The 14,136-nt window shown below is 43.9% G+C and overlaps 1 protein-coding gene across 1 annotated transcript; it reads left to right on the top strand.

The window, feature by feature from the left end:
• The first annotated feature begins 1,150 nt into the window (after nt 1–1,150).
• Nucleotides 1,151–4,441, top strand: LOC311094556 (kelch-like protein 10). Its single transcript, XM_084132591.1, has 7 exons — nt 1,151–1,644; nt 1,868–2,287; nt 2,549–2,746; nt 2,963–3,112; nt 3,287–3,403; nt 3,688–3,779; nt 3,901–4,441. Exons 1-7 carry the CDS (start codon nt 1,225–1,227, stop codon nt 4,031–4,033), a joined length of 1,530 nt encoding a protein of 509 aa, XP_083988717.1. The 5' UTR covers nt 1,151–1,224; the 3' UTR covers nt 4,034–4,441.
• Nucleotides 4,442–14,136: the final 9,695 nt, after the last annotated feature.

Raw genomic sequence — 14,136 nt, 5'->3', positions numbered from 1 at the left:
AATTACAGATACAGCCGTAGTGTCTTAGTGACTGTTCAAAGTCTTGTTTGTTGAATTTTTCCAGTTGTAAATATTGTAAAAAAAAAAAAAAAAAAAAAAAAAAGTATAATGGCAGTAATTCTGAATTTACAGATTTAACCAATAAAAGCAAGACATTGCACTCATGATGTGGCCTAATGCTGCGTGACCTTGAAATGGAATGGGAATATGAGATCTGTGAAGAACAATCCTCTTCATACAGGCCTCTGGTAAACTTTTTTGGGGTCACAGTCACACCATGCAAGAAAAATCTGTTCTACTGTCAAAAACTCACTAGTGTGTATGTTGTGCAATAAAAAATGGATGATTGCATATTCAAATGACTAATTATCCCATGCTTTATTTTATTTGTCACTGAGTTAATTTTTTTAAATTAATTTTAATATCTTTGTTACTGTGAAGATGTTTCATTCAAAAGGAATCGATAAAACAAACCTCTATAATAATTATGTGGCCAAGACACAAACTGAAGAGAGATATTCAAGCCCTACAACTATGATGTCACAGAGACATTCTATAGAACTCTCCTGAGCAAAAGTCCCACAAAGACTCAATCCTGAGGAGACTTTACTCAGAGTTTGAGTTGAGAAGACTGAATACATTTACAGTCCTGAGAGAACATGGAGAACATACGAGCAACAGCCTTTGACGTGTTTGATGAAGCACGTTTACTGGGCGAACACACTGACATGATCATCAAGTCCAATGACAGAGAATTTCAAGTGCACAAGATCATCATGTGTGGCTGCAGCTCCTACTTTAGGTGAGAAGAAGCATTTGAACTACAATTGTGCGCAAATTACCTAGAAATTATTATAATTATATACATATAGTTCCACTGCCAACATTATAAGTCCAAATATATAAATGCATGAAAATGAATGAGTGTATTGCCAGAAAAAAGAATGTAACTATGATATCTAGGAAAAAAACATTCTTGAAATTTGATTCTGGAAGTGGCTATGAATGAAGTTTTACCCAGCATTTCAAATTTAATATAGGAAACTAATCTGTTCAGTAAATTTGGCTGAAATTAAAATGGAAATAACGAAAAGTTATTTTATATATGCTCATTATTAATGTCTGTATTTCTTTGTCAAATTGGTTCACAGGGCTCTTTTCTCCAACAACTGGAGCAGCCCAGCACAACATTTCTGTGAAATTCAAGGAATATCCAGAGACATCATGCCTCTTATTATCCAGTATGCGTACACCAGATCTGTGCTCATTACTCAAGAGAATGTGCTGGAGCTCTTGGTGGCGGCTGAAATGATCTTAGTCTCAGGTCTTGTAGACGCCTGCTGTCAGTTCCTGGAGTCACAGTTATGCCCAGAGAACTGCATCGGAATCTGCAAGTTTACAGAGGACGTTTCCTCCTGCTCAAAGCTCCACTGTAAAGCACAGCACTACATCCTGCAGCACTTTGAGGAGATTCTGCACGAACCTGAGGAGTTCCTGGAGCTCTCCCTGGAACAGCTGGAGGAGATCATTGGTGAGGATGAGCTGAACGTCAGACAGGAGGAGGTGGTTTTTGAAGCCGTCCTCCACTGGATTAATCATGCACCAGAAAACAGGAGGCAACACATTGCCGTGCTTCTGCCAAAGGTAAAACAGAGATTTTTGTCTTGTTTTTAATTACAAATATCTTAAGACTCTTAAAATCGAGATACATTTTCTGCTATTATTTTAATGTTAGTTAAATGTTAGAAATTTTGTTTTGTGGTTTTGCCATTTTGGAAATCCTTTTTTCGTTGTTGAACACCATATAACTGCTTAGTAACAGTCTTGCAACAGTCTCTGAAAGTCTAAACTCTCCCTTGTGCTTCAGGTTCGATTGGGGTTGATAACATCAGACTACTTCATCAATAATGTAAAGTGCAATGCACTAGTGATGGAGAATGAAGCCTGCATGCCTGTTATCATCGATGCAATGAAGACTTTGTTTGACCTCAACATGGATGAACCCACCAACTCAGAACTCATGCATCAACTGACACGTCCACGTCTGCCCTCATCGATCCTATTGGCCATCGGAGGATGGAGCGGCGGCAATCCCACCAGTGAGATTGAGGCATATGATGTGAAGGCAGACTGCTGGGTCAGTGTGACTCAAGAGGATGAGCGTCCCAGAGCCTATCTTGGTACAGCAGTCCTGGATGAGTTTGTCTACTGTATTGGTGGTTTTGACCATGTGCAGTATGTCAACAGCGTGAGGAAATTCAATCTTATCACTCAGACTTGGCATGAGGTGAGTAATGCTGTAGGTCAACATGTAACTTTAATTTAGCGTCCTTCACAAAACAGTATTGTGGTACAGTGATGGTACCTGGTAATATAATATAATATAATATAATATAATATGAGTTACCATCATGACTGTGTCAAAAAATACCATTAAAAAAATATAATAATAGTAATACCATTGTATTTATTTGCAACTGATAGGACAGAACCAGTGAGATGGTGTATTGGTGTGTGTTCGCACACTGATGTATTTGGTGTGTTGTAGGTGGCCCCCATGTATGAACGCCGCTGCTATATTAGTGTTGCTGTTCTGGACGGGCTCATTTATGCCATTGGTGGTTTTGATGGACAACAACGGCTTAAAACAGTAGAGCGCTACGATCCAAACACCAATCAGTGGACAATGATGGCACCCATGAATGAAAAGAGGAGTGACGCCAGCGCCACCTCACTGCAGGGCAGGGTAAGAGCACTTACCCATGATTCCACACTCTTCTGCTGGAGACTCTTAATGCCTGTAAAGCATGAAGGAAAGGGGAAATAGAGATATGGCATAAGGAATAGTGTTAATATGGAAAGGAATATCATAAAATTGAAACAGTGTTTTAAACACTGGTTTTCTGATCAGTCTGTGATGATTGTGCACAAACATCATGCATGTTATTTTTGTGTTTGTCAGATTTATATCTGTGGTGGTTTTACTGGGATTGAGTGTCTCTCCTCTGCTGAGAGCTTCAACCCTGAAACAAACCAGTGGACTCTCATCGCTCCCATGAGTAGCCGCCGCAGTGGTGTTGGTGTGATCGCTTATGCAAATCGAGTGTATGCTGTGAGTATTAAACACACATATCAGTGTTATAGTTTTAATTAACTATGATAACCATGACACATATACAGAAATATGGAACAATCAGTTTTAAAGGTTGCACTTATGCAAATGCATGCATGGATGTGCATTTACAAATGCACAGAATACATAAATAAAGAGTGTATTTATTTAAAGGTTGGTGGTTTTGATGGTGCCAATCGTTTGCGGTGTGCGGAGGCCTACAATCCGCTGACTAACATCTGGAGTGACGTTGCATCAATGTACATCCCACGCAGCAACTTTGGCATTGAGGTGAGATGTGGACAGTTAAAATCTGTATCTTGTGAAACTATGAAATAACATTACAAAAATGATTTGATGATATTGAATATGGGGGATTTTTTTTTGGTTCCATATTGAGAATAATTGGAAAGCTGCACCCTAAAATTGTAGAAGGCTTCGATGATCAATGTGTGTCAAAACATTCTAACTATGTTTAAATTAAGTGTTGCATCTATAATAAGATTTATTAATGTAAAGTTAAAGACATTAGTTGTACATTATTTATTTTCCTTTTTACCTTCCTCAAAATCCAGGTGGTTAATGGTCAGTTGTTTGCTGTCGGAGGCTTTAATGGATTCAGCACCACCTCTGATGTGGAGCGCTACGATGAGAAGACAGATGAATGGTAACTTCCACAAACACTACATTTTACAGATCATTTTACACTGCATTTGATATAACTATAAGTCTCTAAGTCTAATACAGACTATATTTCATTGCATTCCTTGCATCTGTTTTCTACACAGGTTTGATGCAAATGAAATGGCCATTTCCCGCAGTGCTCTGAGCTGTTGTGTAGCATCAGGATTGCCTAATATGGCACAGTATGCTGCCCTACGAGACACCGTACAGACACAAGACGAGTCTGACAGTGGATGATCTCCTTCTAGCAGATCTGACAGTCTGACTACAAATGGAGAGTCATGTCTCCTGAATAAATGCATTAAAAAAAAGAGGCTGTATTCTAGATGTTAAACTTTCTCTCAGGTGTAGTGTTGTTCATTTAAAAAATTAAACCTTGCAAGGGATCTCTACAGCTCAACAAACCAACATATAATATTGAGAATTATTTTTACTGAGTAAACTATTTATTGCTTTATTAAACTTTGTATGAATTACTGTAATTTACTGGCTTCTTTTATATGTTTATACATTGTGTATGATTGATTTAACTCATAGATAATCTTTGTTAAAGAAGCATTGATTATGTGATGTTTTTATTACTATAGGCATAATCTGCACATGGAAATATAACTTTTGTGTTATGTTAAACAGTCAAGCTTATACAATCATTTTTGCAGTGTCATTGTTGACTTCTGAAAATAATAATAATAATTATTATTATTATAGATATGCACACAGTCATATATACATTCTAAGTCTGAACAATCACTATTTATCAATAAAGTATAAACAAACACTTAATATTCAAGGCGTGAATTACAGATCCGCAGAAGCACCAAATCCATCGTAATGCTGGAGTCCAGTCCATGCTGAGCGGAAGGAATGGGTTTGAAAGTATTAATTGAATTAAATGAAGTAATTTACATTTACATTTACTCATTTTGCAGACACTTTTATCCAAAGCCACATACAAATGAGGAATACTGCAAGCGATTCATCGTGAAGAGGCAAACAAATGCAAGAAATATACAAAGTTTTAGACATTGCTTAAAGTAGCAAAAGATAGAATAGGGATGGATTAAAGGAAAGTAAAGGCATATATTTTTTTATGATGATGAGGTTAAGTACTCATGGAAGATTTGAGTTTCAGCTGTCTTTTGAATGTTGTCAGGTATTCTGCATTCCAGATGAAAGCGGGGACATCGAACAGTGAACAAAAATGTTCTGGAGATTGATTTTGTGCCTCTCTGTGATGGTACCACCAGTTGCCGCTCATTTGCCGATCGTTGGCTTCTGATAGGGATGTAGACTCGTAAGAGCGAGTGGAAGTAGGAAGGTACTGAGCCTGTGGTCTGAAAGCAAGCGTTAATTCCTTGAACTTGATGCGAGCAGCGAGTTTTAGCCAGTGCAGAGAGATTACGAAAGAGGTGTGACGTGGGCCCTGCGTTCTGGTAGAGTTCATTTGTAGAGGTTTGATTGGGGCACACGATGGAAGTCCAGGCAGAAGAGCATTACAGTAATCCAGCCAATAAATTACCAGGGCCTGGACGAGAAGTTGTGTTGCATGCTCAGTTAGGAAAGGCCTGATCTTCCTGATGTTGTGTAGTGCAAACCTGCATGACCAAGCTGTCTTTGCATTGTAGTCTTTGAAGGTCAGTTGGACCTCAAAGATTACTCCAAGATTTCTAGCTGACCTTGATGGTGTAATAGATGATGTACTTAGCTGGATGGTGAAATCGTGCTGTAGAGACTGATTGGCAGGGAAAACGAGAAGCTCAGTCTTGGCCAGGTTGAGCTGCAAGTGATGTTCTGTCATCCATGCCAAGATGTCCGCCAGACAGCTTGAGATTCTGTGGGATCTTCTGGTTGAAATGATAGGTAGAGCTGTGTGTCATCACCATAGCAATGGTGATAAGAGAAACTTAATGTAGTGTAAATGGAGAAGAGGATGGGTCCAAGAACTGAACAGTGAGGAAACCCTGTGATCAGTTAATGTGATTTGGATACCTCCTCTCTCCAGGCAACCCTTAAAGGGGCATTCCACCCATTTGAACATTGTTTTTTATTTAAAGTGGGTCATATATGTAGTCGAAATGTAAAATAAATTTTGAATTTGGTTCCTTCGTGACCGAGGAAAGACAAAAAAATAACTTCAGGACGCATTTGTATGAAAGACAACAACTCCCACAATGCACCACATTGCACAGCTCCGCAAGCCACTCCCACTAATCCAGAAAGCGCATATCTGCCTATAAGAGAAATCACTCTTCCGTCTACAAGGCTAGCTACCACCAGAGCTTGAAATTCATTTCACACAAAATGTCTAGTTAGTTGGCGAACTCATTAGTGCATTACTCCTCGTTTGTATTTCTTTCGAAAAGGTGAATTATTGCATGGTACCTGGATGTTCAGTCAGAACATATGCGGTGTGAAACTAGGATAGTTCACAACACAAACGTCCGTGTCCTTGTCTGATTCAGAGATTTCGTCCAGGAGAAATTGTCATCGTTGAAATTCTTTGCCGCAGACGGACTCTATCTCTGTGTTCGTAGCGGTTCGTAGTTGCATAGTGAGATCACCGGCGTCACCAGTCCACCCTAACTCGAGCCAGTCTGGGCTCCTCGTCCGCGGCAGGCAGGTCTTCTGCCTCGGCTGCTCTTCGCTATAATGCGGCTTGTAAAGGTAGCCACAAACACATGATTCAAGCATCAGACTTCCGAAATCCTCTTCTTCTATATCATATTGAGCACTCTCCTCCGCTATTGTCATAACTTTACATCTGTCTCCACAGCGCCTCCACATCTGTCTCCATGATGGTGCAGACTCGGTAGATGGGCCCCTCTTCGACAGGAACGGGAGGAGGAGGCACGTCATCGGTAACTGGGTCTGTGGGAGGAGAAGTGACAGGTTCGGTGAAGGGCTTTAACAGGGAAACATGGAAAGAAGTGAGATCTTGTACTGCGGAGGAAGGTTTAGCCTGTAGGTGACTTCGTTCAGCAGCCTCTGCACGGTGAAAGGTCCAATATATCGAGGACTCAGCTTACGGCAGGGCAGGCGGAGGCGAATGTCCCGGGTCAAAAGCCACACCTTTTGACCAGGCTGGTACTGAGGAGGATCGGAACAACGATGATCAGCCTGGTTCTTGTGCCTCCGCACTGCCTGTTGGAGTTGCACGTGAGCCGAGTCCCATACCCTCTCGCTCTGATGGAACCAGTAGTCGACAGCTGGAACCTCCGAGGGCTCACCCGATCAGGGGAAGAGTGGAGGTTGAAAACCCAGGATACACTGAAAGGGGGTGAGCCCTGTGGTGGATTGCCGAAGGGAGTTCTGGGCGTATTCTGCCCAGGGGAGGAAGCGGCTCCAGCTGTCCTGGTACTGGTGGCAATAGGTCCTCAGATAACGTCCGATCTCCTGGATCTTCCGCTCAGTCTGGCCGTTTGTTTGAGGGTGATATCCAGAAGAAAGGCTAACAGTAACCCCGAGGAGTCTGAAGAATGCTTGCCAAACCCTTGAAATGAACTGTGGTCCTCTATCCGACACTATGTCTTCGGGGATGCCGAAGTTTCGGAACACATGGTTGAAGAGGGCCTCTGCGGCCTCGAAAGTGGTTGGAAGTCCAGGCAGAGGGATCAGCTTGCAAGCCTTAGAAAACCAATCCAAAACGACGAGGATACAGGTGTGGTTATTGGATCTGGGAAGGTCAGTCATGAAATCAATTCCAATGTGGGACCACGGTCGTTGTGGGATGGGAAGCGGCACGAGCTTGCCCTCCGGGAGTCTTCTGGGGGTGTTGGTAATGGCGCAGACTGAGCATCCCTGACGTACCAGGAAACATCTTGCGAGATGGACGGTCACCAGTACCGATTACTGAGGAGCGAAAGGGTACGCCTGCTACCTGGATGTCCAGAGCACGGAGCGGTATGAGCGGAGTCCAGAAGGGTGGCACGAAGATGACGAGGTACGAAGATGAGCCCCTCTGGACCTCCCGGCGGAGCGGGATGACAAAGGTTCTCCTGGGAAATCTGCTCGTCGATGTCCCAGATGATCGGGCTGACTATCATGGCTGGAGGGAGAATGGGTTCAGGTAGAGGATCCTCGGACGATGAATGATGAAGACGGGAGAGAGCATCCGCTTTACAATTCTTGCTACCAGGTCGGTATGATACGACGAAATCAAAGCGGGTAAAGAAGAGGGCCCATCGTGCCTGACAAGGATTTAGCCTTTTCGCCTCTCTGAGGTATTCCAGGTTGCGATGATCGGTTATGACCTCAAACTGGTGATTGGCTCCCTTCAGCCAATGCCTCCATTCCTCTAATGCGAGCTTGATGGCGAGCAGTTCCCGATTCCCGATATCACAGTTCTGCTCTGCCGGGGATAGCTTCTTAGAGAAGGTGCATGGATGGAGTTTGGGAGGATCACCCTGCCGCTGGGAGAGGACCGCTCCAACCCCTGTTGAAGACGCGTCAACCTCGACAACAAAAGGCAGATCAGGGTTAGGATGGACCAAGATTGGAGCGGTCAGGAAGGCTTCTTTGAGACGTTGAAAGGCTAAGATGGCTTCAGGAGATAAGGACAGAGACTTGGGCCGGCCCTTTAGAGATGAGGTCAGAGGAGCACTGATGAGACTGTAGTTATTAATGAATCTTCTATAAAAGTTGGCGAACCCGAGGAATCGCTGAAGATCCTTCATAGTTGAGGGCAGGGGCCAGTTCCGGATAGTTTCCACCTTCCTCTGGTCCATCTGGACTCCATGTTGGTCTATGATGTAGCCCATGAATTGCACAGTGGTGGTGTGAAACTCACATTTCTCCAGTTTCAGGTACAACTTATGAGCTCTCAGTTTCTCCAGAACTAGAGTGACGTGGCACTTTTGCTCTGAGAGAGAAGAGGAGTAGATGAGAATGTCGTCTATATAGACAACCACAAATCTGTTGAGATACTCCCGGAAGACTTCATGTAACCCTGGAAGACTGCTGGAGCGTTGGATAATCCGAAGGGCATGATCCTATACTCATAGTGACCTGAGGGTGTGACGAATGCCGTCTTCCATTCATCACCCCGACGAATACAAATCAAGTTATACGCACTGCGTAGATCCAACTTAGAAAAGATGCGGGCCCCACGCAGCTGCTCCAGAGCTGCTGGGACCAGAGGAAGGGGATAACTAAACTTCACAGTTTGAGAGTTGAGATGTCGATAGTCTATGCACAGCCTTAAGCCTCCGTCCTTCTTAGCCACGAAAAAGAAGCTGGAAGCGGCAGGGGACGTAGATGGACGAATGAACTGCTGCTGAAGAGCTTCCTCCACATACTCCTCCATGGCCTTCTGCTCCGGGATGGACAGAGGATAAACGCGGCCTTTAGGTAGAGTGGCTCCAGGTAGCAGGTCGATGGCGCAGTCCCATGGCCGGTGAGGTGGTAGCTTGGTCGCCAACTGCTTGCTGAACACATCCTGGAACGCCCTGTACTCTGCAGGAATCTCCACCTGCTGCTGGACTTCTGGACTCTCAATGGAAGTGGAGCAAACGGGAATCTTGGGTCTTCCCACTGAAGACGAAGAAGAAGGAGAAGAAGAGGGAATTCTCTGGATCTTCTTAACCGGAGCTAGACAGGTATGAAAACAGTTCTCCCCCCAGCGAAGGACCTCCCCGGATTTCCAGTCGATGGTGGGTTGATGCTGTACCATCCAAGGGCGTCCCAGGATGAGCTCAGCAGTGGACTCCTCCAGCAACATGAAAGAGATGTTCTCTGAGTGTAAGCAGCCTATGCGGAGCGTCAGTGTGGGGGTGAAATGGCGAATTCGACCTCGGCCCAGCGGTTTTCCTTGGATGGTTTGGATTCTGAGATCTTGATGACTCCGGCGCTTACGGACGTAAAATTTTTTAATGAGCTGAGTTGAAATGAAGTTCCCCGCTGAGCCGGAGTCGAGGAGAGCTTGCGCTAAGACACAGACACGAGAGGTTAACAAATGAATAGTAGTGCAATTCAAGGTTTCAACCTTAGGAAGAATTTGAATGGAGCTTACCACCGGGCGCTGTGGTCGAACTGGGCAGTTGCTGATGAGATGTTTATCACCCCCACAATAAAGACAGAGGTTGAGTTGAGTTCGGCGCTGATGCTCCGTAGGAGAAAGATGAGTGGAGTCGATCTGCATAGGCTCGGGTACTGGAGGAGCGACAGATGGAGCCGAGGGCGGAGGACTTACAGCGGTTGCACGGATATCACAGGCAGACAAGCGTTGAGATACTCGAATGGTTTTCTGAATGAGGCTCTCGATTCCCATGGAATCGTCATATACGACCACTAGTTGACGGATATTAGGATTGAGACCATGTCGAAAAGCAGTTATCAGGGCGGTCTCATTCCAGCCACTAGATGCCGCCAGGGTGCGGAACTGAAGAGCGAATGTTCTCACTGAAGAATTTCCTTGACAAGGGTTGTAGAGTTGATCGTGAATGGTGAGATCTGAAACTTCCTTGTAATGTTGAATGAAGCTTGATAGAGATTTAACCACTTGAGAATTCGAGTTCCAAAGGGATTGAGCCCACTGGAGAGCTTGGCCAGACAGCAGGGAGATAACAAAAGCCACTCGGGCTGAATCATTGGAGAATTGATGTGCCTGCATTTGAAAATATAGCGATACCTGAAGCAAAAAAACGCTGCAGTCCTCTGCCTCTCCGGAGAATGTCGCTGGTCGGGCCATGGGACTCGCAGAGGCAGCTGACAAAGTAGCGGGTGTTTGCGGAAGTAGATGCCGGCGTGCGGAGTGAAGGACGTCTTCGGAGATGGTGGGTGGGTTAGCCGGTGGAGATGGAAGTATAGACTGATGAACAGCCTGAACAAGCTCTGCGAAAGGATCGCGTGGTGGATTCTCCACGGGCTCCGTTGGATTCTGCATCCTTGGTCTGGTCTTCTGTCACGGATGGAACAGGAGTCAGACAGGTGGTAAGTGAAATGTAGCTTTATTAACAGAAACACGGAACCAGATGGAGATATGGTGAGTATGCAAGCAGATTATAATGGGACAGGAACTTAACTGAAGAATAATCAGAGTCTCTGTTTCAGATGGCAGCTGGAAGATCTCAGAAAGAGGGCTGAAGACTGAAGAAGGCAGACGGAGCTTTAGATATAGACGGAAAGCAGATGAATCTCAGGTGAGTAGCGGGTAAGTAGCATTAGAGAGTCTGTGTGTCTTGTAGAGACGAGACCAGACAATGAGTGTGAGAAGAGGAGCTGAATATAAAGGGTGGTGGAATGATGATATGCAGGTGATGATGATTAGTACTCCGGAGATGATGAGCGAGTGGGAGGAGTGAGTGAACGAGTGGGAGGAGTGAGTGAATCTGGTGGAACCCTGACACACCAAGCCTGCACTCTAGGGTTAAAAGTATTGATTTTTCACCATTTGTTTGATTGAGAATATTCACACATAGACACACAATCTCACGCACACACTGACATTGTTTTTTGTTAGACCTACATGTAGTGGGATTGCCCCTTTAAGAATAGTCTGCGTGGCCCCTTTAAAAATCGCGCACGGATTGCATTAAGTGGGTGGGTACGTCAGGTAATCATGTAGCTATATAAACACAGGTGAGATTTGGGTTCTTCATGACCATATGCTGATGTGGCCTGCTGGTGTAGGTCTTGTATCTCCTTCACTCCTCAAGAAAGGTATGTTCTGTTAAATTGAAGGATCAAAGATGGGAGGGAATTATAAATTTAGAATATGGGTGTTTGTGGGGATTTCATTTAATTCACTTCTTTGATTAATTTGCTTGTTTGGTATAATTTTAGATTAGTTGGGTGTGTCCAGACATTGTTAGTGAGCATGTGAGTGTCTTGCACAGGAAAGGTAATTTTATTTTTCCCTTACCCTATTTGTGTGATTTAAATGTGAGGAGCGGGGAGGGAGAAAAGACAAAAATATTTATTTGTCTTGCAGAAGTTGCCAGCTGCTGCTTTGCTGCTGTTTAAATAGCGTGTCCAGTTTTGGGACGCGGGATTTGCATTTGTGCAAGTGTTTGTACGGAATGTCTTCAGTTGCTCGTGCCTGTGCCGCGCTCACGTGGTTGTATTGAACACATGAGCGAGCATCGTCAGTTCGCTATTACCTATACCACGCCCGCGTGGTTTCATTGAACGTCTTCAGCCGTTATTCCCATTTCATCTCTCGAGATTGCATGGAAGATCCTCGTCTACACAACGCTCACGTTGTAACGTGCTGTACATCCGTGGCCTTGTTTCTGGCGCCACTTGGTTTTCGCTGGTGAAAGTACAGTGGGTTGTATCAATGCATTGTCTGTGTATTTCGTGTAAGTGTGTGTGTAATGTTTAATTGAAATTGTTGTTCCTTTTGGTGTGCTTCATTTCTTTATTTTATTATTGTTATGATTTTTGTTATTGGGTTTTGATTATTACCCAACTTATTTAATTTGTTTATTTTGTTTGTATGTATCAGTTTTTTTCTTGCTTTACATTGATACTGCTTGAATGCAGATCTGTTAACTTTGGTTTCTTTTGGTTGGTTGTATTATTTATTTGTCTTGCTCTACATTAATGCTGCTCTAATACAGAGCCGATTAACTTTGGTTTATTTGATTGGTGTTGAGTGGGTTTAAATTATTTTGATTTTTGGTTTGGTTGGTTTGAAGTGCTTGTGATTTGTATTTATTTTTGGTTTAGATGAGTAGCAAAATGTTTTAGCAAGGAAAGAAACCACCTTGTTCAATTTGTATTTTATGATTTTTGTGAAATCTTATTGCTTGTTTTTTTTTGTTTTGTGTGCTTGACCAGCGTATGGCCCCCTGCAAATTGACCAGAACGAAGCCCATTGGGCTGACTTATTAAAGTGTCTTTTATCATGAATGTTGAGCTCAGCTGTTTTAGTGTTTAATTGATAGATACAATTGTAGACTGTGGTATTGTCTCTGCTTGTCCTTTTCATTTATTTGAAAGCCTGTTATTGAGGAGGCTTGAAAATTTGGTGTCTTATTAGTGAGCTGATACTCTCATTCGGTCACAAGTGGCGTAGTCGGCAGGATTTTGAAGTGACAAGCAGGGACTGCCACAGTGTAAAAAAAAAAAAAAAAAAAAAAAAAAATTTCTATGTTTAAGAATTGTTGTTATCTGTTTGTGGTGTGTTTCCTTTATAGCAAAGCAGCAGCTGGTAAGACGCAGACAGGAGTGTGGTAGTGGAGGAAACTTGGGTTAAGCGGTAAGGTTTCGGTTTTTCTTTTTTTTGGAGGAGGAGGGGAGCTTGTAGACATGGAGGTTGAATTGGAGGAGTTGCGAAGACAGGTGCAGTCATTGAGGGGAAAAAATTAGTGGTTGCAACAAGCAGGCCAGGCTATGGGACCTGCGGGCCCCTCAACTGTGAATGTCCTACCTGCTCCTAGTCCCATTGTTGAACGAGTGGTCTATGTCCCTAGGGAACGGAAGGGCTGTATGTTCAGCAGTAGAGGGGGAAGCATGTGAGGAGATTAGGCATTGCCCTAGTGTTGAACGGGGGGATTGCACTAAAATTATTTTAGCGTTGCGGGAATTATATGGCTGTTTTCAGTCATATGTAGCCGTCATGGCAAGAGGACTGGTACTAAGTCTCTCGTGTTTCCCGTTGTGTAGCCGTCATGGCAAGAGGACTGGTACTAAGTCTCTCGTGTTTCTCGTTGTGTAGCCGTCATGGCAAGAGGACTGGTACTAAGTCTCTCGTGTTTCCCGTTGTGTAGCCGTCATGGCAAGAGGACTGGTACTAAGTCTCTCGTGTTTCCCGTTGTGTAGCCGTCATGGCAAGAGGACTGGTACTAAGTCTCTCGTGTTTCTTGTTGTGTAGCCGTCATGGCAAGAGGACTGGTACTAAGTCTCTCGTGTTTCCCGTTGTGTAGCCGTCATGGCAAGAGGACTGGTACTCAGTCTCTTGTATTTCTCGTTGAGTAGCCGTCATGGCAGAGAACTTGCAACCAGTGTCTCTCTCTTGTCTTTCTCGTTGTGTAGCCGTCATGGCAGAGGACCTGTAACAAGTGTCCCTCTATGGTATTTCTCGTTGTGTAGCCGTCATGGCAGAGAACTTGCATCAAGTCTCTCTTGTCTTTTTCGTTGAGTAGCCGTCATGGCAGAGAACTTGCAACAAGTGTTCCTCTATTATTGTTCTCGTTGTGAAGCCATTATGGCAGAGGACACTGTGATGGTGGTTATTGAGCCGTTACCGCTTACTCCCGTAAATGTGGAAATTGTTCCAAATGCGACATTCGAATGTACCCCCCTTTGGTCTGTTTTTAAATTCACCATCTAGTGAGGCCGCACAGGGCGTACGGAGATCAACTAGGACAACGGCTGGGAAACATCCAAATCGTTATCAT

Source organism: Abramis brama (genome assembly GCF_963993115.1).
Source record: "Abramis brama genome assembly, chromosome: 13".
NCBI lineage: Eukaryota > Metazoa > Chordata > Actinopteri > Cypriniformes > Leuciscidae > Abramis > Abramis brama.
Note: the sequence above shows the minus strand (reverse complement) of the source record. Positions and strands in the feature narration are given on the sequence as shown.